Raw genomic sequence first — 23,276 nt, 5'->3', positions numbered from 1 at the left:
AGCCTGCGTAAGGCATGCATGGACGACCTTTCCGCCAGTATACGGCGCCTCCGGGGGCGCCGCCCGCAGCAACGGCCTCACCAAGGTGCAGCAGCAAAGGAGAGTGCGCAGCCGGGAAAAGCTCGCTGTAAGCCTAATGTGACATCATCGTCAACCCAACGCGGCATTGCAGCGCTCATCGAAGTGTGGATGGGCGACCAAGGGCGACGGACACCTCCCCAGACCTCCGACGCTGCGCCACACTCCTCTGGCTCCCCGCACCTCTCCTCGTCCTCACCGCGTCTCACAGTGTCCCTGCCTCATAATGCGAACTATGAAGGGGAGGCGTGTGCCAGCCCATTTGCACCTGTATCGCCCAGGGTGCATCCTCTCCTTGCCGACACCATCGGCCTTCTAGCTCCGCTGCGAGAAGGCCAAACGGCACCTGCATCATCCCTGACTTCACAGCTCTCAGCTCCCGTTGTGGGCTCGGCATGGGCAACTGGCTGCCGCTCCGCGCCTTTCAGCTGCGTTGTTGTAGATCTTGAGACGACCGGCTTCTCGGCCACCGCAGATGAGATTCTCGAAGTGGCCTGCGCCGAGTTACGATGGACGCCGTCTTCACACACGTCCTCGACAGGCCCGAAGCACACTGCTCCTTGCGCACCGTCGTTGGGGGAGCAAAGCGTGTGCGGTGTCATAGAAGGGCTGTGGACACGCGGGGGGCGAGTGTTTCACCGTTACGTGCGGCCCTCCGACCCCCGCCGCATCTCCGCAGCCGCTACAGCCGTTCACGGAATCACGTGGGAGACGGTGCAGCACTGCTCCCCGTGGCCGGTGGTGGCAAGTGAGTTGGTGGCCTACATGGTCCTTGTCGGAGCCGACGGTCCCTTTTCCGCGTCCGCGCAGTTGGAGGCTGCGCAGGCCGGCGGGCACCGCGCTGTTCAACTCCCGCCGCTGGTGGCGCACAACGCGTCATTCGACGCACGTTTCCTTGAGCATCACCTGCGGCGGTGCGGCTACCAAATATTCTGGCAGCCTCAATACCCTCTGACGTGCACTCGGCAGTGGGCGCAGGTGGCCTATCCGCACCTGGCAAACAATCTCGATGCTCTGTGCGCCTTTCTAGGCATCGATGGGGCGGCAGATCGAGCCGCCAACGGCCACGACGCCCTCACAGACGCAACCTTGACGGCACTGCTGTTTCTTCAAATGTGTCGTCGCTGGACGGAGCGGTTCGGTCGTAGTGAATGAAGGTGTGAGACGAGGGACGTTGGCCGCTGATGAGCGGGCGGGGGTGGGAACAGCGAAAGAAATCCTGCGGAGCGGTGTGTGTGTGTGTCTGCGCCGTCGCACTCTGTTCGCTGAGGGGGTGCCGCGGTCTCTATTCGTTTGAACCCCCCCCCGTCTCATCTCGTCGTCCTCTTCTTTTCAGCAGGCGAGTTGCGCAGGACACAATCGTGGCTTACCGGCACGCATCTTGACGAGGGGCCTGACTGACACTAATGCGCGCTCCACAGCGAAGGTTTCCCCTCGCGCATTGGTCTCCACCCCCGTCGCAGGTGTCTGGTGGCGTGTGCGAGGCTTCCTCTCCTCTCCTTGTCCGCACTCTTCCTCGGTTGCTTCATTGGCATCATGGTTGTTTCCATGTACGGTGAGCATCTTTCACGTGGCATACATCCACCCACACAGAGAGACATCTCGGCTGCTGTTAACTCCTCTCTCTATCTCACTGGTGCCGTCGCTCCTCTCCTTCATCACCGACACACACACACACACACACACATACACACACATATATATATATGCGCACACGCACACACCTCGCGCGTAGTTCCAGAAAAAGAAGGAGGAAAACAGACAAGCGGGAAGCGGTACGCATAGAACAGAACACACACTCGCACTCGCACTCGCACGCACGAGTTTCATAAAAGCAGTGGTACAGGGAGATAAGACGGGTTGGCGGTCGTCATGCAACGCAAGCGTCGGCTCACCGTGCAACCTGTCGATGCGGCTCGCTTCTGCGGAGACAATAACGGCGCGGTGGTGTCGTTCTTGAACGGCATGAACCACCTCGTCGTCGCCAACCCCGCCCTGGTGGCTGAGGGCGAGCAACTGCCCCTGCCGTCGCGTGTAGTCGTGCACGCGTACGCGGGTGCGCAGCTGACTGACGCAGCCGTGAGGACCCAGGAAGAATTTGTCGAGGAAGCAGCCGTGAACTCTGCTGCGGTTGTGGCGTGCCGTGTAACGCCGCTGCAAGCCTCGAGAGCAAACACGGGGACTAACTACCCTGTGCGCACAGAAGGGCCCACAAAAATCGTCTTCTTCTCCGGCTGCCACCGGCTGGCTGAGGTGGGCATCGATGACGGTGCTGTGACTAGATCCTCGCCCCCTATGCAGCTGGCTTGGTGCCCTATGCAGTGCTTCCGCGTTGAATCTGACGACTCCGTCAAAGGTTTAGTGGCGCTGGACATGGCTGCTTTCCTGAAAGATCTGCATACTCTCTGCGCCTGTACTCCGCAGCTTGGCAAGCTGCAGACGCTCCGCTTCGAGGAGAGCACGATCTGCTGCTTGGGCCCCGGTCGTGTTGGTCACGCCGAGGTGACTGTAATACTCGGCAACGGCGTAGCGGCGGTGTGCGGTGTGCAGAGAGCGGCTCCGGCACCTGCAAGGTCAACTGCTGAAGCGTGTGCTGAGGTGGCGGAAACGCCGTCGGCCTCGAGGGCAGCTCGACAGACCTTCCTCGCGGCGAATGAGCGTAGTAGCATTCACGTACTGCACACTGTTCAGCTCCCTTTTCGCGCATCGCCGTCTGCAGCCCCGCTGCGTGTGGCATGGACCGGCGCGACTGTACTGTGGGTGGTGTACTCAGACGGCTCTGTCGTGGCGGTGCAGTGCGGTGAGAGGAGAGGCATCGGCAGCGGCGCCGAGGGCAACGAGGAACTGCAGCAGCCGTCACAAGCGTTGGCGGGCGCCAGCAGCGCAAGTCAGGCGTGGAGCTCCATGGCTACGACGCAGGTGCTGGAGACGCAGCTGATGGCCACCTGGGCACAAAACGGCGATAGCAGCAAGGTATCCATGGTGCAGGTGCAGATCCACGCCGACCCGCGTGCGCCGGTGCTTCACTTTGCCTTTACGACGGCTGATGCCGGCGGCTCAGGGCAGCAGGAGCAGCAGCAGCAGCTGCATTACGGTACAGTGCGCCTGCAAGGAGCGTCGCCCGCCGCGCAGTTGCACTGGCGACAACATGAAGTCTGCTACGCCGAGCAGCTCTACGGCGTGCGGTTTGAGCGTGGCCAGTTTCACATTCTCTCACAAAGCGCACGCGGCGCCGGACCCTTGTACGTGGCGACATTTCTCAAAGACGAACCCGCTGTGTCCTCTGCCGCTACCGGCGCTGCATCCGTCGCGCCGTCTTTGGCGATGACAATCATGCAAAGCGCCGAAAGCGAGCTGAGCAGCCACTGTCGTAGCTGCGAGGCTCTGCTGAAGGAGCTGCGGGCCTCCGCTCATGAGCTCACGTGTGAGCAGGATGCCGAGTTGCTACTGCATCGACTTATGCAGGCGCAGCACGCCCTCTACGCTCTCCTGACCCGGCAGCAGCAGTCTGCGAGTGTGACAGACTTGGCAGCCAGCGAGAGCCTGCCGTACCGACTGCTGCAGCGCGCTGCTCAGCTGTTCCGAGAGCACTCTGCGTACACCCTGTTTGTGCATCTTGGCATCATGCACACCGTATCGAAGCCGTTAAAGGACGTTCTTCGGCTCAGCGAAGCCACAGAGACGATCGAGGCGGCGCAGGCGCAGTGGAAGTCGCTACTCCACGACACATTTCGTCGCAAAAGCATCTATCAGAGCTCCGTTGTAGAACTCGCGATGTGGCAATCGGCAACACCGCTCTGCATCGAGGTGCTGCTCGATAAGCTGAGCTTGCCAGCCGCCGATGCGTCATTCACCATGGCGTCGGCGCTCGCTAGCATGGACGCTGTCACCCCCGAAGTGGTGCTCTTCATCCTCTACTACAGCTACGTGGGCTTAGAGCATTGGACTGATGTGCGTGGCGCACAGGCATTGCCATTGACGGCAGAGCAGCAGCAGCAGCAGCGCCAGTGGCGGGAGTCATTTCTGCTCTTGTTCGGCATGCCGGTGGACTTGAACATGTGGGCCTTCACGTGCTACGCGGTCGATCACGGGATCAACCCTGCGGAGGCGGCCGAAGCAGAGCAGAAGTCGTTTCTCTACGCGATGGGGCCCGCGGTGCAGCACCTCGGTGCGCCTCCGTTTGTAGGGCTGCTGGCACCTGTCGTGAACGGTCTCGCCAATGTTGCTGCGCTGGATGTCTTGCTTCGGCTGATCCCGACCTGCATTGCGGTGTACACCAGCGCTGGCGAGGACATTCCGGTCGCGATGGCGATGAGGCTCCTCTGCGTGGCCGTGCGCGCCGGCTCCTCGCGCATGATCGAGGCCCTGTACGAGGTGATGCGTGGCTCCGCAGAGCTGATGCACCTGGCGACACAGCCGTTGGCCTACGCGGCGCTTCACGCGGGCAGCGTGTCTGCGATGCGCGGGTGGGTGGAGGTTGGGAGCCCGGTGACGGACACGATCGAGCGCACGCTGCAGACTGCGGAGGGGGCTCACCAGGGCGAGGCCGTGCTCATCTCCTTCTACATTCTTCTCCAGCGGTACGAGGATGCGCTGCAGGTGTGCAGCTCCGCCACTCCCGCCGACGCGAGACAGGCACAGCGTCTTCAGGTGGTGGTATCGTATCTGCGCAGTCTACTGTCAGCCTCGTCGAAGGCGTGGGGGGAGCAGAAGACGGCAGTGGTGGCCGACGTTGACCCTCATCTACCCGTGGATGAGGCCTCTGCGTTGCCGCTCTGGCGACCCGAAACGCTGTCAGCTCCGCTGCTGCAGGTAAGCTCCGGCGACCTGGCAGAGCAGCTGGGGAGGATCGTCTCATCTGCAGGGGAGCACGGGGGCCACAGTGGCGCCGCGGTAGCGGCACTTCGTGGAGCCGCTAGCGCCAGCGGTGCGACAACCGCACCTGCCTCTGGAGCTCTCGGTGAAGCTGGCGCGGCGTACCATTACTCCTACAAGGCTGCAGGGGAGGGCTTACAGACTCACGCGCGACCTCCGCTGTTTCGCCCTTCGACGCTGCTTTCCTCTGTCGAGAGAGGATCGGGTGCCGGCAGCAGTGCAGCCTCGTCCTCGTCATCGCCGGCCGCGGCTGGTAGTGCTGGTACAACTGCAGGCCAGTACTAGAGTTGGAAGGGTACTGTCTAACGGTGATGTGCAACGCTTACCTGAAAGCGCGGATGCTGTCCATAGCAAGAAGGGCTGTTGACGTTGACCCGCCGCGGGAAGGGAGGAGGGCAGGAGAAGGGATGGGCGAGAGCGACGGCGGCGCTTTTCTGCGATGGCGCTTCTCTCTTTACCCCATCCAACCTTGCGTACGGCAGCAGCATCGCCAAGCTTGCGGACCCCCGCCAGCGCGACCCGCCCGGCGGGGAGGAGGTCCGCTGATGAGGGTGAGGGGAAGAAGGATTGTCATCGCCAGCGTTGCTGGCGCCACATTTTCTTCGGTTTGAGAGCTATCAAGATTCACGCGTGTGCCGTTTCGAGTGATCCGCCAGATCGGCTTGCGTTGGTGTCTGTGAGCGGGGGTCGGTTGCTTACGTGTCAAGAGGGCGGGTGCCAGACCAGTGGATTGCCTTCCCCATTCGTTTCAAGCGACACAAGCGTGGCTGGCGCACTCATCTTGTCGTCCACCTCTGGTCACAGGTGGATGTAACTAACACGCAAGAAACAGTCAAGTGGCACAGTTCTGGGTGCGGAGGCAACTATAGCGACAGGTCAGGCACCTTTCGTTGGATAGAGTGTGTGTGTCTAGCGTGGGGTGCGCAAGGAGCGGCAAGGGCGATGGACGTGTCCGCCCTGTCATACCGTCGCTGGAGATTGTGTGTGTGTGTGCGTGCCACATTGTGCACCTGATAGCCTTCTGGATGCGAGTGGGAAGGGGGATGGAAGAGAGGGGCGTTTTGGCATGATGGAAGTGGAGGCGTGAAAGAGAGGATCTTTCTGCTCACGACGCAATGCATTTTTCGTCGTGGCAGCCCATCCGCGCTGCGGGTGAATGTGCTACCCCACTTTTTCAGCGCGTCTTTGCGTCCGTGTGTGCGTGCGGTTGAACATCTTTCACATCTCTTTCCTGACTCCTCCTCTTCGCCAACGTCTTGCCTCTCTCTCTCTCGCTGCCGCCCTGATGCCTCTCCATGTCTCCGCGTCTGTTCCCCGCTTCACCTCAACTCTCGCCTCCTCCTACTCGCACGCTACGCGTCTTGTCTTTCGTTGGTTCGCTTCTCCAGTCCCTCGTTGCAGCACGCCCTAGTCGAGAAGGGTTTCCTCTTACGTTGTTGGTCTCTCATTCCCTGTGCTGCACCCACCACTCCTCCTCGCCCCACGACTGCTCCTCTTCTTTGCTCTACCGCGCCTCTTGCCAGCGCCCCTACTTCCGCCCACCCCCGCCACGCTCGCGCACAGGTCTATGTTTATACTTATTTCCTTATTCCCACGCAACCGAACATTCGTGCACTCCCCTGCCGTCATCACCATTCACCATACTTCCCCCCTCCCCACAAACCACCCCACTGCAGTCTGTGTGGTGATAGGGAGGCACGCATAGATTGCAAGCTACACCGCGACTCAGTAATTCCTCGTGTTCTTGCTAGAACGGAGGATCAGTCCCTTTACTTTGAGTGCAGGTCCACACAGGTGTAGACGCACACACGAGTCCGAATGTGAGTGCGTGCCTCTGTGTCTATGCTGTGCACCTCTCTCTCTTTCGGTGACCGCTGTTGGACTCCCCCCCCGCACCGGCGCAATACGCAACGACCGGCGCACAACGGCGGCTGTTGATGCTCACCCCCCTCCCTCCCTTTCTCTGTGCTTTGCTGCCTTACACCTGTCCTCCCCATCCTTTATCATCTTCTCTGAGGGGCATTGCTTGAAGAGGCGCCTTGTACTTGACATGTACGCACAGCTGCTTGCATATATGTGTCCCGTGAACTTTCACACTGTCTTTCTCCACTCCCTACCCTATTCTTCCCCAACGAGCGGAATCTCGATTTCATTGTCAACTCCTGTCGTGCGCGTCGTGAGGCAGAGTGAAAAAGTACGCCGGAGACCCCCCCTTCCTCCACCCCTCCCTCCCTCTTCCTTTCTCTGCCCTGCCCCTCGTTGTCCTTTTCGCACCCTTCCGTCCTCTCGTTCTCCCTGGCGCTGGCGGCCTCTTCGCGCCCTTTTCGCGCCCTTTTCCGTTGCTGCTGCTTCTGTTGTCTTCGCCTTCTCTCACTCTCCTGGCACACACACACACACACACACACATACACACATACACATACACAGGCAGGCAGGCAGGCAGGCGACGGAGCTCTTCGCCCTCCCTTCCTTTCGTCGTCTCATTTTCTACGTTCCCCCCTCCCCCTGTGTGTGTGTGTGTGTGTCGCCCGTCATCTCCTCCTTCCTCGATACCCCCCCCCCTCCACTCCCGCTTCTTCTTTTTTTCGTATTCATGAAGGATCCTTCGCACGCCATGGCTGCCACCACTTCCTCTTCGTCCCATCCGTCGGCCGTCGATGGAGGTGCGCCAATTCCATGGCTGCCGCTACCGCCATCGTCGTCTTCAGCGGGCGCGTCAGCCATGATTGCATCAGCGCCGAGCGAGCGCTGGGCAGCAACACTGCAGACGGTGCCCTACCTGCGCTCTATCCTGGAGGGGCCGACGTGCACTGTGTACCGGCCGCCCACCGTGATTCAGCTAAGCGAGGCTACGGGCTGCTCTGTCAGCAAGTTGGCTGGCGCATACAGCGACCTACCCGCCATCACGCTCAACAAAATTAGGGCGACCGGTGATCAGGAGGCGGCTGCCGCCGCCGCCGCCAGTCTCAACTCCGATGGCTTCGAGTACCTGCAGCTGTCGCCGACAGACGACTCGTTGGAGATGGCGGCCAAGGCACTGATGGCGCGCCGTCCCGTGCCAGACGCGGAGGAGATCTTCTGGGAGGCCGAATACTGGGAGGTACTGCGGAGAGCCAAGCGTCAGGCACAAGAGAAGAAGGAGCGTCTCCGTGAGAAAAAACTGAAGCAGAGGGAGAAGAGAGCGGTGGTGGGAGCCAGCAACAGCAGCGTCGGGGTGCCGTCACCGAAGTTGGGCCAGGCAGCGACGCTGTCCTCCATGAACTCACCCTCGTTCACCACGCCGCACAGTCGCCAGACTTCCCTTGGAGGGCCGTCGGGCGACTGCGGCGATGTCTCGCCTGCCTACCTGCACACCCAGACGGCGGCGCAGCGCACTGCAAAGGGGCTACTGCGCCGGGCACGGTACAACGAGGCCCACAACCCGGTCCAGCGCGTGCTCGTGCGCACAGCCTCACTGTTGTCGCAGAGCAGCGCGACGCAGTCGGTGATTCGCTGCCGCACCCGCCCGCGCCACGACTCTATCACTTCCCAGCAAACGTTGTCTGGTGCACGCGGGTTTCAGTATCCCCTGTCGTCCTTGGCGAGCGAAGACGGGCGAAGCGCAACCAGCGACTCTTTTAGGACCCTGCCCCCGCACGTCGTTCACAGCCATCCGTCACGAGAGCAGCTGGCAGCCAGCCTGGAGCTCGACTTGTCCACATACGGTGGGCCAGCCAACATCGACATCACCGCACGCTCCGGCCCGGCGTCAGCCGAGGCTGCAAAGGGCGACACCATGACAGATCGTGAAACGGGACAGTCACGCAACGAAGGTGGCTCGTCCCTCGCCCCACGCGACGCTGCGAGGAAGCGGCCATCCACCACTTCGGCGACCGTGCCACCGGAATCGTCGTCCTCTTTGCAAATTTTGTCGAATCGCTGTTCAAGCGATCTTCGACGCGGTAAGACGAACAGCTTTCCCTCCGTTACCGCCTCTCTGAAGAGTTCGATCGTGCACCGGGACTCCCCGACACGTGCGTCACTGATCACCCCGACTGCCTTACCGGCTCTGGAGCCATCTGCTCGGCAGCGCCCCCCGCCGTCACGATTGCGGGGTGACAGTGACAAAGAACAGAAATGCGGTCTACTGCTACCCCGCTCGATGAGCGTGATACATAAGCCTGTGGAGAAGCAGCCTCCAGAGGCTGAGGGAGGGTGCGAGGAGCGTGGTGGTGGCTCGTCACCGAAGCCTCCGCTGCTCTCTCTCTTGGCGATGCCTCGCAGGTCTGTTGGGCGGCCCTCGGCTGGCACATTTTTCCTGACGGTGGACGGGCAGCCTAGGTTTCGGTGCACCACAGCACGGCCCTCGCCCGACTCCAGCAGTGCGCGAGCTACTAGCGGCGCCCCCTCACGCCCTTCGGGGAGCATGCCCGGAAAGTTGTCTAAGTCTGCATCCGGGTTTACCGTCACAGGCGAATCGCGGAAGGCAAAGAGCGTGCTCGCAGCACCGCCTCTGGTAGTACGGGAAGCCACTGCCCCAGTCCCCACTAGCAGCATCGGTGCACCTTCCGCCGCAGCTGACATGAAGGTACGTAAAGACGTAGGCAAGCGATTAGTGACCAGAGCCGACTTGAAACCCCTGCCCCTGCACCTGAATGCAGTCCAGCCGCCACCCGGTCATCGCTTGGATTGCGCTTCTGCTCCAGACAAGGCCTTCCGTCTTTCCTCGATGCCGCCTTGTACGACTACCGTGACAGCTGCGGCATCGCCTGCACCACTGCAGTCTTCTTTCTCTTACTCGACCGCGCAGACAACGATAGTGCCGCAGTCCGCGTCCATGGCAGTGATACGTGCACCAGCGCCCAAGCCGGTGCCATCAGCAGGACCTGCCATGCCACCGGCTATCACCGTCATAAGCACTGCGGGCCCCTCACCGTCGAGTAGCGTGACAACACGCAGGGCGGCAGCGACTCCGCCCTCATCCTGTCCCTCGACTCAAGAGGCATCTCTGTCACTGTGTTTTGGGCAGGCTGCGGCGGTTGTACGCCCCGCGTCATCGACAGTCCCCAAAGACGGTGCTGATGCAACGTCGTCCACAACGTCACGCGTGACCGTTGCCCCGCCTACAGCGGCGAAGCCGCCCTCCGCCGTCGCAAAACCGCTCAGGAATGGCGAGACGCCGCTCGCAAGTCTCCAGAACACCACGGCGGCGGCGAGTGCAAAGGACACCAAGGGAGAAGAGGCAAAGCCACCTGCACAGGTGCCTAGCACTGCCTCGAAGGCTGACGTGACATCCCCTCAGCCGAGCAACCACCGTGCTGATGAGGATGCGTCGGCACGTCCCTCTTCCTTGCCCACTCCTTCACCCGCTGCTGATGCGGGAAGACACGCACACAACGTACCCGAGAGCCACGCGAAGGCTTTTTCGCTGCCTTCGAGAAAAGTCGAGGCGGCGGGCAGATGCTGCGTCGTACTGTAGACTCTCCTGTGCAGAGCAGGCTTTCCCCCTTCTCTCTCTTAATGGATGAGGGCAGTTTCAAGTTGTGCGTAGTCCTGCGAACCCGCAGATACCAAAGGACGCTGTGCGGCGGTAGATGGCGGTGAACGAGCAAAGGCGGGAGGGTGATGAGAGAGGAGGCGCGCCGTGGATTTCACAGGCAGAGAAAGCGGCCGCCCACCTTCAGCACGGCGGATGCGTGCACGTGCTCACGATGTTTTTTCTTTTTGAGGAGTGTGGCCATTTCGAGTGCCGCTCTAACGAGGCGCCGTCCGTGACCTTCCAATGCACCATGAGCGAGCTCTTCTCCTGGTGCGCGCCCGCGCAGAAAGGTAATCCAAGGGTCCTATCTAGGTTGGCGGCACAGCGTCCTGAGCGCGGAAGTTTCTCTCCAATGCCTCACGTGCTCTTTCCGGCGACATCTGCTCACCATCTAGCTGATCGGAGCGCGAAACCGAGGCAATCGCATGCCCAAGTGTACGTTGCCCGGCTCGAGGAAAGCGCAACGAGAAGCAAAGATCGCCCCCCCCCTCCCCTATGGGAAACAGAAAAGCTGCCCCAAATTCAGCTGCATACCCGCACAGCGGAAAGGCTAGGAGGGAGGGCCGGTGTGGTGTCGAGTGCACCGTCCTTTCCGGTGCGTTGTGTTGTTCCCCACACGCTCTACCTTTCTTTCCTCCTGGAGTCGCGCCTGCTTTCTCTGCGCGCTCACTCAGAAGGGAGGGGGCGAGGACGAGGAGGGAAAGTCAGCTCTACGGCTGGCGCTTTTCCTTCTAGCTGTCCGTACTGTCTCTCGCACGAACGCCGTCTCTCTCCCTCTCTCTGTCTGTTTCTTTGTTGCACACAGCCACATACACGCGTAGACGCATACCACCTCATCTCTGCCGCCCCGCTGCCTTGCCTTTCCTCGTCCCACCCACGTCTGGGCGCACGCCTTATCCACTTTTCTATTCACATATGCATGCACGCACGCTTAGGCGCACCATGGCAACGGCGACAGTGCTGCCTCGGCGCGCTTTGTTTGGCCGCTGTAACTTGCCTTAGTTATCCTTTTCTTCGGATGCTCGTTAGGTTGCGGGGTCGCGGAAACGGGGGACGGCATCCCTTGTCCCCCATTGCCGAGCCGCCGCTGGCTCTCCTTCACGCGCCACTCGCATGACCGCAGAGACACACACGTCGACGCACCAGCGCGTCCTCTGCAAGAGGCAAGTCTTGCGGTAGCGGGCGGGGCATGGCCCACCCTGTCGGCTTCGCCGCAAAGGATCAGCAGATGGACGAGGTTAACCGCTGGAGCCAAGGCGGCGGCGGCGGCAGCCTCAGCGTGTGAGGATGGCGTTCTCCAACGTTGCGTAACCGGCCCTGCGGGTCGCCGTGTTTCCGCACGACGAGTGCACCGACGCCGACCGCTACTACAGGGGGCTGCTGCGCCACATGGAAACGAAGAGCATCTTTCTCTTCTGCGATGCCGCACGGCTCTGTGACGGTGTCGGCGACGCGCGAGGGGCTCATGGCGGCGCTGCCCAAAGACATCTACCAGGTTCACGCAGAGGGGCAGCGCATCGAGCACTCGATCGAAGCCATCATGCGGTTGCTGGGGTACTACAACAAGGACATGGATATCGTGCCAATCGTGGCGCCGTATATGTCTTTTGCCCCCCCCCCCCCTATGGCGCGAATCGCGTTCACTCTCGGGGACACCATTGTGAAGGTGACCGTCAACCACCAGATGGGGTGGGCAGGGACTTTGCCATCGTCATTGCGACGGACGCCGTGCACTGCGCCACGGGGTCAGCTTCGACAGCGCCGACTGCGAGTGAAAGCGCGGCTCGGCTTTCCTACTCTCCTCCCTCGGCCCTTTGCTGCGTCTCTCGTGCCAGCTGCACGGCAATCATTGAACCGACAGCAGACACCCTCAGTCCTCCACAGAAAAGGAAAGGGACGGAGGACCAGCGGCGCGGGCGTGTTTGGACCACGGAAGATCGCAGAAACACACAAAAAAAGGGGCAACGACGAGAGACATGAGCTAACACGACCGGTGCTGTCGTCCTCACAGGTGTCCTGCACGTATACTGTTTGTGTTGTGTGTTACGCGGGTGGTGGGGGTGGGGAGGAAAGTGGAGAGGGTAACTTGGGTGCCGCTGACCGCCGCGGCGTGTGTGAGCGGTGTGTGTCGCAAGGGCGCGGCTTTAGGTGCCGTCGGGTCGCTCGCGAGGGGAGGTCGATATGTGCTCGCATGCACGGATAACATGCAGTCTGGGCTGCAACACATCTCCCTTTCGCCTGCGCATCGACTTTGCCTTCATCGCCAGCCCTGCCCCCGGCCGAGAGCACACGTGGCGCAGAGTGACTGTGGACAGCGCACACGGTGGGCGTACGTGCGTTTTGGTTTCCACATGAAGGAGCGCGACCTTTCTAGATTCCCGCTAGCGGACTTCCTCGCCGGCGTAACGCACCAACACTCCCGCACCGCCTCCCTCTACATCTCCCCTTCATCCTCATGCTTTGTTCCTGAGAGTGAGCCGCCGGCTCGACTGCGGCAGTCCCTGCGCCACTTTGGTGTATACGCGCGTGTGTCTCTGTTTGGCCCCGCCACCCTTTCCCTCTCTGGAGTGGGGGAAAAAAAAGAAAGATTGCTGCTGTTGCTGCTGCTGGCTGCTACGCATTGGTCGGTAGCAGCAGGACACGCACGCGCACGCTGACACAGAGGCGGCGCAAGCGCTCAGAGCTCGACCCCTCCCGTCCTCCTCCTCCGCCTCAAAAACAGACAAGACAAGAGGAAAAGAAAACCACACCGGCAGCAGCGAAGGCACACGTGTCCAGAAATAGTACCAAAGAAAAAAGAGGACGTGAAGGAATAACGCTGGTGGAGGGAGGCTGGACACGGCACTTGGGCTTCGTCCTGCGCTTGGACGACAGCAAGCGCGACAGACTTTTTTTTGGGGGGAGGGACGGTGGAAGGGCCGAGAGCCCGCGTTTCCCTTCCCTCGCTTGCCATCATTCTCATCACGCTGCAGCCCACGTCGCCTGCTCTGTTGATGCATTCGTATTCTTGCTACGCACCTATGCAAACGTGTACGTACCTGTGACCCTCTCCTACCGACATTTTCCCTCCACTTGCGTTTTTCTTTGTGTTTCTGTCTTTCCCTCCTTCGTTGATGCGGCAGCGATACACGTGTTTCGAGGAGGCAACAACGACGGCACGTTAAACAACTTTGGCCCCTTCCCCCCCTCTCTGCGTGGGCGCGAGACAATTTTTGGCGACTGTGCATCGGCGGCACTTGCGCTTGACGGACCTCTCTCTCTATGCTTTCGTGCGTGTGTCGCGGCTGAAATTCCGGGTGCTTGGGTTGTTGCTCTCCCCCTGCCTCATCTCCCCTTGTGCATCCCCCTTTACTGCATTACCGACGCACCTGTGTCTGTGCGCGCGCCGGTGCATCAGCGCTGGTCTCTCCCCGTACTACTCTCCCTTTCTGTGTCTGTTTCGGGTCGCTCACCCGCCATAGAGTTTCGTCTAGCGTCATCCACGCCTACGTCCTCTCGTTCGCTTCTGCAGATCGCGCGCGTGTGCTCCTGTACTCGTCTCCATTTTCCGCATTCTGCGCACATGTCAGGGCGCTCGTACGCGGAGATCATGTCGCGGCCGTCGGCACTCCGCAAACCGCTTCTCTACACACCGGCATCGTCGACAGGGAGGCCCGCATCGTCCCCACGACGACGGCAGCGGCAGCCGCTGCAAACACGCGGGTCCGCCTCGACCATCGCTGACTCCCCCAGGCGTCTCATCTCGTACTACTTGTCCAAGGCGGCGTACAACACGCACGTGGAGGAGAACGGGGGCGACGGCGTCGCATCTGCTACCGCCAGTGAAGGCGATGATGCGGTGGACGAACAGACGAAACGCGCAGACGACGACCACGGCACCGTTGAGCATGAGCTACAAACGCCGCCGTCGTGCTCCTCAGACCCCCTGCGGTCTCCGTCGTTCTGGGGTATGCAAAGAAACACCGGCACCACAGTAACCGGCTCACCTCCCTCTCCGCGCTGCCGCCCGTCCGCTGCCGTGGTGCCATCTACGTCAGGCACCCTCAACACGTCCACCACTATCCAACAAGCGGAGAGAAGCAACGGCCTCAGTGAGAGGTGGACGCTGGCGGAGTTGCGCACCCCACCGCCACCGGCACCGACGGCAACCTTGCCGCAATCCGCGGCGCCGTCGTCGCTCCCCGCCACTCCAACGTCCCCCGTGTCGCAGCTCGTCGTGTACCCAGAGGAGCAACGCCGCGTGTTTGAGGCACAGGTGATGCAGCAGGTGGAGGCACTCCTTCAGGCACAGCAGAGCGAGTGTCGCGCCGAACTGGAGGCGTATCGTGTGACGGCCGCAGAGGCCCAGGCCACGCTGCAGGCAGTGGAGGCGTTCTTGGGAGAGAAGATCAGCGATATGCAGCGCAGCAACAGCGGCAAAGTTGGAGGTATCAATACAGGTGTGAATGACCGTTGCGATGACTGTGTGTCAGGCGGCAGGCCCTCTCCCACACCGGAAGCACTGTGGCCGCCGTCATTAGCTCTATCAGTGGATGCACTGGCTCTCGACATGTCCCGCGTCGCCGCCGCGGCGACGACACCGGCCACAGAGAAGCTGCTCGACGGTATCATGAGCATTCAAGACGGCCAGCACGTTCCGACGGTGCTACGGAGGGTTGTGGAGCAACTCTACCATGACCTCGCGCGTGCGCTGGCCCCAGCAGCCATGAACTTTGTGAACCAGCAGCAGCAGCAGGTGCTGCACGAGGAATGGACTGCCGCGGCGATGAAGACCCGGGCGTCAGCTGCCCATGCGACGCGCAACGATGCACCTTGCGACGCCGATGAACTATTGCGCACGCAGGCAGAGGTGGCAGCACTTCAGGAGGAGGTCCACGCGCTGCGTCGTACGCTGCGTAGTCGAGACTCTGGCGTTGCCAGCAACGACGCCAGCTCCACTAGTGGCCTTGCCCCTTCCAAGTTCTCCATCATGGCGTCCAACGCACCGATGCACACCTCGCAGGAGGATCTGGTCTATGCGTTGCAGAATCGCCTGCTATCCGAGTGCCATGCCATGCTAACGCGCAGCCGCCATGAGGCGCTCTTGCTGCGCCGCTCGCTGGAGGAGGAGAAGCGTCAGCACTTTCTGACGCGCCTGCGCCTGCTGAAGCCTACGCATCCTCTCGCACCACATAGAGCGAGCGCTGATGCCTCAACCGCTGCCGCTGCTTCTGGCCATGCCCGGCCTTACAATGGCCCTGCTAGCTTAAAGGTGGACATCGGCGGCAGCGGCGGCGTTGATGTGTCCCCCAGGTCACACAGTGGTAGTGGTTCTTCGCCAGTGATGCATGGCTCATCGGCAACGCGCAGCCCAACTCCATCCATTCCCGATGCCGGCGGCTCTCCTCACTCGCAAGCGCACGCGACAGCCAGGCAGTCGGTGGGCCCCTTACTCAGTGCCGCGCATCAAGCAGCCCCACATCGCTGGACTCCCGTACGCAGCCCGTTCCCGCTCGCATCTGACAGCGGAGGGACCGTCGAGCACGACGGAGACGGTGATGCGGGAGACGCTGCTCCTGCGGAGCAGCCACCTGCGCTGCGGCACATGTCTTCGCCGTCATCTCAACCGATATCCACGGGCCCTAGCCGCACAGCGCCACGCACTGCGGCATCTCTTCAGACTGCCATGCGAGTCGCAGATGAGGTGCTGCGCACGACAGCACCCGCTACGTACACCGCCAGAGAACCAGCCCATCCTTATTATCGGGAAGAGGGGGGCGGCGTCACGGGGTCTTGGCAACACAGCCGCGGTAGCAGAGATGTGAGCGGGGCCCCTCAGGAGAATGACGGCGGAGCCCTGTCTTCTCGGCAACGCGGAGAGCGGCTTGGACAGCCCCTACGCCCGTGGGGGCATTCTGTGTCTTTCCTCAATTCCTCTGACTCCTTCAAGGAGGAAGTGCGCCGTACAGCACCGCCGCTCATGTCTGAGAGTCCGACGCGCGTCTCATCACGCGGCGGGCCTTCTAGATCGTCCTCCACCCGTGTGGTGGGCAGACACGACAGCAACACAAGCACTGGGATGGACCCGATGTCGAGCTCCACACTTGCAGTGTCGTGGGATGGCTTTGCTGCTGCTGAAGCCGCGCCGGCGCCGCCCAGTGACGCCTACGAGAGGCGAGTCTGGAACAAGGCAGTAGAACTACTGAGTCGCTACTCCATCGCGTAGAGGGAGGGCGCGGGCGAGCGTGTGCGCGAGGGCGTGGCAACCAATCAAAGGCGGATGAGCACGCACAGGCGCGAGGACGCATGCACCAATGCACCAACACAGTCAACAAGACGACGGATGACGAGGAGAAGGTGTGGTCGTTCGGCGCTCTGTTTCTTGCTGTTCTCCCTGCTTGATTGGCTCCCATACGAACAACGGCAATGACTTGCGGCGTCTTGCTCCGTCGTGTCGGAGGCTTCCTGGTCTCCACATTTCTTCATACTTTAGAGGGAGGGAGAGAGAGCAGGAGACAAAGCTTCCCATCGGAGAAGTGAGTGGTGTGTGTGCGTGTGTGTGTGTGGGTGGGTGGGAGTGCGCCTGAGTGGCTGCATTCTCTGCCCCACCCATTCATCAATGCATGCCAACAGCTGCGCGCGTGTCGACATGGTGACGGCTTTCTCGCGTTTTGCCATGAAGCGCTTCTCCGCAACAGCAAAGCTACTCCTCTTCGCCCCTCTCGTCTTCTTTCGACCTTTGTACCCTCCGATCCTGTGATGCCTCCGGCGCACCTCGGCTCCCACGCATGTGCGTGGGTGACCGGGCCTTTCTTTTCCCTCTCTCTACTCTCTTGTGCCGCTCTTGTGCAAGCATCTGTTCATTCCTTCGCGGTCTGCGTAGCATCAGCAACCGCTGTAGTGATCCTTCTGGCTGGGTACGAATCCATCGTTGCCTAGGCCATCCTTGCGACCTCGCTCCCTCGACGTTTCGTTCGATGGTTTACCTCTGTCTGAAGTTCTTTGTGGACTACGTCTTCACCGCCGCCTCGCTGCTTGCTCTTCATGTGGCGCTGCATCATCGACACCGTCAGGTTCCGATCTAGTTGCTGCTGCCGCTGCTGCTGCTCATCCCATCTCTTGGGAGTGATTGGCTCTCCACCTCACCTTTCTCTCCAGAACCCACACGCACAGCTACTGGGGTCGAGGAGCTGTGCCGGTGCCAGCGTAGGTACTTTTCTTGTCTTCTTTCTTTGCTGCATTGCTCTGTCCCCCCCCTCCCCCTCCCCCTTGCGGCTGTAGATCTGCGTGCGTGTCACACACACACACGTACACACACACACACACACATTGTTCAAATGACTGCAGCCCCTCTTTTCCCCTGTTCTCCCGTGTGTATTTCCTCTTTCTCACGCGCATGATGCTGTTGTCCCCAACCACCCTCGCCGCTCGGACGGGGTCAGAACCACCACCGGAGCTGGTGCACCGCGCCCTCGAGGCGTGTCGCGCCGTGCTTCACGAGGTCTGCCGCCGCGTTGAATCAACGGTCGAAAACGCCGCCGTGAAGGCAGAGCTGCGGCACGGAGTGAAGGCTGCCGAGTCAGCGGTGGCCAGGTCCGAGCGCCTCCTCACAGTGCCGCCGCGCCGCAAAGGCGCTAGCGCCAGCGGCGCTTCCGCTGCCGCAACACCGCCCTCGAATCTCGAGACCCAGGACCGCGCCAGGAGCGGCAGATCTTCCGTTTCTTCTGTGCCCAATCATGTCATAGGCGCTCGACCCACGCAACTCACACAAAGGTCCCACGATGCGGCTGGCAGGAGAGAGAGCATGCCTAGCGCCACAGTCGGCGCATCTGGGAGTACTTCGGCTTCTGCGCCGTCGCTCCGCGCCAAGGAAGTGATCGTGAAGCGACGGAAGACCGCGGCCGAACTTTCGTCGACCAACGCCGTCGGCTCGACAACGTTGCAGAGCAGCACCGGCGCAGAGGCAGACGATGCGAGCAGGGCGGAGCAGCACATATCGAACCCGTCTCTCAGCGGTGGGGCGACGGCCAGTGCGCTGCGGCCTGCTGGTACCGCGAAGTACTCCACCGACAGAGTCACATTCAGCACCGCATTGCAGAGTGCTGTCGTCTGGGGCTACGTGCTCAGCGCCATCTTCTGGAAGCGGCGGAAACTGACGGAGTATACCATCACCGCGTTGGAGTTGCTGCTGCGCGTCATGCCGGTGCCCTCAGACATTGTCACTCTCATCGTGGACCCAGCGGCGCTGAGCTACGAGGGAGCTGCTAGAGGGGATGGCGCACTCAAAGGGCGCCGCGCGCCGCGCCGGTCGGGCCGCGTGCTTGTTTCCGTTGCTATGGGCGTGTACTGCGCGCTGTCGGAGTGTATACTGCAGAGCTTTTCCGAGCCGGCGGTGCAGACGCGCGCGTTGCGTCTGGTTACTGTATTGATCACTAGCAGCCCTGTGCCACCGCGCCGGAGCGGAGCAGGAGAGTGCTGTTCAGGCCGCAAAGGAGAGAGGAATAGTTTCATTGCGCCTCACCCCGACAATGGCACCGTCGACATGGCCGCGTGCTTCCATGGGCACACTGCGGTTCAGGTCATTGAGTCCTGCTTCAAAGTCGCAGCAGGAGGGGCGCAGGAAACTGTACGATGCGAGGCTCTCCTGGCGCTCCGGGCAGCGATGAAGCGCGTCGTGCACACATTCGTCACAATGCAGGCGTACGATGAGGTAGTCGTCGGCACCGACGGGCGCGCTCAGGCACACTCGACCTTCTCAACGGATACCATCCTCGCCGACTACATAACGGATGTCGATAGCAACGAGCCCTACACCTGGATCCACGTCGTGCCATCGGACAAGGCGGAGGTGCCGCTGCCGGCCTCACAACGCACCAGTCTCTTACCGCTTGATTCGGCTGCCACTGCAGTGGCGCCCCGCTCTGCCGGCGAACCCGGCAGGAACGCCGCCACGCAGCCGCAGCAGCACAGAGAAGGGCGCTCCGAGCTCGTCAGCGCGCCAGCCGCAGCCACATCGCCGCCGATCATGAAGCCTGTGCTGTGCACAGGCGACAGAAGCAGCAGCGCTAGTGGGCAGGTCTCGAGCGCGCAGGCGCCATCGCCAGAGCACCCAGTGCTCGGTGAGGCCCGCAGGTCGTCCACGCAGCTCGGAATCGACGCGCCTCGCTGCAATGAAGGCAATTCACACTTTGCGCAGACGTTGGCGCGATCACAGCCGTCCGCCACTGCAGCCGCCAGCGCCGCTGCGGCGACCCCGCCCGACGTCGATCCATCGCCTTCCTCGCTGAACCTTTCTTTCGACCCACAGGCGCTCTTCCGCAAGAGCGTCGATGAGTCTCTCGTGCTGGACGCATTGTCGACACTGAACACCTCTGACGGTGCACTTCCAAGCCCTCTGAAGGACCTGCTGATAGTGCTGCGCCGCATGTGCCGGCATGCATCACGCCCGTGCAGCGGCACGCCAACCAACGCGAACAGTGACGTGCGAGAGCGCGATGTGGGGTTGTGGGCTCTCGAGTGTGTGCTGGACGGACTTCCCGTGGCGAACTGCGAGCAGGAGCACCGCTGTGCAACGTGGGTGTCCCTTGTGTTGAACGCTTGCAAGTACGAGCTTCTGGGGTGCATCGCCAAGAATCTGGCCATGGCGACTCCGTTCAAGCTTTTCGAGCGAGCTGTGCACCTGCTGGGGATGATTCTGCGCAAGTTGCACTATCACATGGCGCGCGAGCTGCACACGCTGCTTGGCGCCTTTCTTCTCCCGCTGATGGTCTCGCCATACGCCGGGTTCCGTCAGAAGCACGCGGTGCTGTCCATGATACGGCAGCTCTTCGCCGTGCCGCACCTGTGCGTCTCGTTCTTCGTAAACTACGACTGCAACCCCGCCTTCGACCCTGGCGCCGAGTACGGCGGCATGCTGGAGCTGCTTGTGGAGCACGTGGTGGAGATGACCTTCCTCGATCACGTTGACGGCAACGGCGACGCCTACCCGTGGCTCTCGTCCGATCAGCAGCAACTGCTCCGCAGCGAGTGCGTGGTGGTCATTCACACGCTGATGACTTCACTGTACCGGTGGATCGCCGAGGACCCGCGGGAGTATGCAGAGGGCCTGCAGCGCGATTACCAGAAGGACGCCCAACAGGGGCAGCAACAAGAGGGCGGCAGCACGATCGGTACAACCGCATCGACTGAGCTGTGCCTGAACAGCTGGGAATCAGACGAGGTAGTCGACCCGAACCCTCTGCTCACAGTTAGCCACTCTGCGACGGCGACTGCGAGTCGCAAGGAGGACCACAAAGGGAGCAGCAACTCAGGCGAGAACGAGATCCACGGCCGCAACGTGGCATTGCCCCTCGACGCTGCCTCTGGGACGGCCCTCCCTCACTGGAGCAAGGACAACAACGCCAACTACCATTGGAAGCACATCCACTACCTCCTGCATAACAAGCGCATCGTCCAGGAAGCCGTGCAGAGCATTAACTCGGGCCACTGGAGGGAGGCAAAGGAGTTCCTGGAGAGTCGCGGGTTCATGGCAGCAGGGGCGCCTAGTGAGGCGGAGCGGGCTGATCCGACAAGTGTCGCCCCTGGTGCGTCGAGCTACACCCTGTTTGCTCGGTTCCTCTTCGAGTACCCGGGGATCTCGCGCGGAGCGCTCAGTTCGATCTTCGAAAAGGTCAACCAAAAGGACGGCGTTTCGCGCATGCTGCTGCAGGAGTACCTACACTGCTTCAGCTACAAAGACATACCCATTGATGTGGCGATGCGTGACACAACGTGCAAGTTCATGTCCTGGGATCGACCAATGTTCGAGGCGAAGGTGTGGGAAACGATTCAGCAGTGCTTCGGCAATGAGTATGCGAGGCAGAACCCCAGCTCCATCACGGCCCGAGACGCCGACGTCATGGCGGGCGTGCTGCTCTTTCTTCACTCGAATTTGCACAACGCTTTGGTGAAGAACAACCGAATGCAGGTTTCGCAGTTCGTGCGTGACGCGAACGCCTGTCTCGAGTTTCCCATGATGGAGGAGGACCTCCAAGCCATGTTCAATCGCGTTTTGAGCTGCAAGTGGGAGCTGGACATCTACGGTCGCACGCCGCAGCAGGCTGAGAAGGAGCGGACGCTGGTGCGACTGTCGACCAAGATCCAGATGGAGCGGGCAGCCCAGCAGAGGCGGCAGAGCGTCACCAACAGCAACAGCTTCATCGTGAACTCTGAAAAGACGGCGGTGTCGGCCGGTGTGTCGGCCTCTGCCGCTGCTGCTGGTAGTGGTGCAGTTGCCACTGCGTCCGCGGCGGAGACTCACGCGACGACGTGCAAGGATTACCTAATGTTGGGCACCGAGCCGGCGGCTTTGGCCGATGTGCTGCAGAGCGACGGTATCTCGGGCCACAGTCCCCCTCGTGCGCCCGGCACGGCAGCTGCGACGGCGACTCGAAAGGCTGAGGCTGCACAGAACCCGAACGCGTCCATGGACAGCAGGACGCTTCAGGTGTGGATGAGCGACGATATGGGGCTACTGGACAACACGATCCCCACCTACGTTGACAACAAGGACACCCTGAAGACAAAGGAGGAGCAGCACCACGCATCCCGTGAGGTGTCCGCCATGTACCTGCACAAGCTCGAATCGGTGCATCGACTGTACTGCGTCGAGGCTGAGGCGTATCGCCCGCAGCCGTACATTATGCCCTGCTACGCCGAACACGTGCGGCAGATGCTACTGCTCACGTACCCGCATGTCATGTCCTGCGTGTACATGGGCTTCCGTGTTCTCGAGGAGGCACCGATTGCGCGCACGCTGTTAGAAACCGTGCAAATCACGTACGACGTTGCCGCCGCGTTTGTGTTGAACCTGTGTGACCTGCATCCATTGATGGAGGAGGTGCTGCAGCGGTATCTGGATGATGAGCGGGCGTATCGGCTGCTGCCCTCGTCCCGTGCCACGTTTGTGCCGTTCTTACTGAACGTGCTGTAGGGCAGAAGACGAAGGAGAGGAAGCTCACAGTGACGATTTTGGAGTTGGTCGGTGCGATGTCGGTGACACCTTCTCTGCGTACGTGCGCGGGGCTAGCCGTGTTCTTCCTGCTCTCCCCTCTGCACTCCCCCTCCCCCCGCTCCCCACGTAGAACAATCCGCAGCCCGCTGCACCCCGCACTACGGACACCCGGTCTCTCCCTCCCTTCCCTCGGTGCCTTCCACACGAACAACTTGAATCAGCTCACGCTTTTCGTGTCGCCGGCTCCAGGCATCAGCATCAGTCAAACGGCGAGCACACACTTGCTGTGTGCATGTACGTGTGTGTGCGTGTGTGTGTGTCTCCCCGCCTGATGCGGTCCTCCTTTTTCTTTTTCTATTTGGTTCTTGTGTGTTGCATGTTCCACTTGCTTTGATCTCGATCCTTGCGTCGTCTCAGACGTGTCTCTGCGCGTGTGTGGGGGCTGTGGTTTTCCAGTGAGAGTGTTGTACACGATTGCCAACGAAGTTTGCGCACTCCGTTCTTTGCCTTTCTATTGTTGCTGTGGTTGCCTGCCGTCGGCTTAGTCGTGTGTGCGTGTGCGTGTGTGTGTGTGTGTCTTTACCTTGTTCGCGTCTCTGGCCTTCTCGCGCCCTTTCCCTAGCTCCGCTTTCTGCCAGAAGTGTAGGCACACAGACAAGCACAGGTGCAGGCACAGACACAGGCAGAGGGACCGCATACGGGACAACCGCCCCGGTCAGGCACCAAAAAAAAAACGCACCAGAGCAACCGTAACAAGCACAGTGCAGGGAGAGAGAAAAAAAATAAAGCAAAGCTCATTGGGACTCACCTGTGACGGGAGGCGGAGGAGGCGGC

The 23,276-nt window shown here is 61.3% G+C and overlaps 5 protein-coding genes across 5 annotated transcripts; all 5 read left to right on the top strand.

The window, feature by feature from the left end:
* Window positions 1-189: 189 nt before the first annotated feature.
* On the top strand, window positions 190-1,233 carry LMXM_31_2790 (DNA polymerase III epsilon subunit-like exonuclease; the record flags this gene model as incomplete). Its single annotated transcript, XM_003878077.1, has 1 exon — window positions 190-1,233. One exon carries the CDS (start codon window positions 190-192, stop codon window positions 1,231-1,233), a length of 1,044 nt encoding a protein of 347 aa, XP_003878126.1.
* A 717-nt stretch (window positions 1,234-1,950) lies between these two features.
* On the top strand, window positions 1,951-5,238 carry LMXM_31_2780 (conserved hypothetical protein; the record flags this gene model as incomplete). The annotated part of the gene is made up of 1 exon (XM_003878076.1): window positions 1,951-5,238. The coding sequence occupies one exon, from the start codon at window positions 1,951-1,953 to the stop codon at window positions 5,236-5,238; it is 3,288 nt and encodes a 1,095-aa protein (XP_003878125.1).
* A 2,308-nt stretch (window positions 5,239-7,546) lies between these two features.
* Window positions 7,547-10,411, top strand: LMXM_31_2770 (conserved hypothetical protein; the record flags this gene model as incomplete). The annotated part of the gene is made up of 1 exon (XM_003878075.1): window positions 7,547-10,411. One exon carries the CDS (start codon window positions 7,547-7,549, stop codon window positions 10,409-10,411), a length of 2,865 nt encoding a protein of 954 aa, XP_003878124.1.
* Window positions 10,412-14,060: 3,649 nt separating this feature from the next.
* On the top strand, window positions 14,061-16,676 carry LMXM_31_2760 (conserved hypothetical protein; the record flags this gene model as incomplete). The annotated part of the gene is made up of 1 exon (XM_003878074.1): window positions 14,061-16,676. The coding sequence occupies one exon, from the start codon at window positions 14,061-14,063 to the stop codon at window positions 16,674-16,676; it is 2,616 nt and encodes an 871-aa protein (XP_003878123.1).
* Window positions 16,677-17,846: 1,170 nt separating this feature from the next.
* LMXM_31_2750 (conserved hypothetical protein) lies at window positions 17,847-22,421 on the top strand (the record flags this gene model as incomplete). The annotated part of the gene is made up of 1 exon (XM_003878073.1): window positions 17,847-22,421. The coding sequence occupies one exon, from the start codon at window positions 17,847-17,849 to the stop codon at window positions 22,419-22,421; it is 4,575 nt and encodes a 1,524-aa protein (XP_003878122.1).
* Window positions 22,422-23,276: the final 855 nt, after the last annotated feature.

The sequence above is a fragment of the Leishmania mexicana genome, chromosome 31, assembly GCF_000234665.1.
Source record: "Leishmania mexicana MHOM/GT/2001/U1103 complete genome, chromosome 31".
NCBI lineage: Eukaryota > Euglenozoa > Kinetoplastea > Trypanosomatida > Trypanosomatidae > Leishmania > Leishmania mexicana.
The sequence above is the reverse complement of the archived record's forward strand: the minus strand, read 5'-3'. Positions and strand labels throughout refer to the sequence as shown.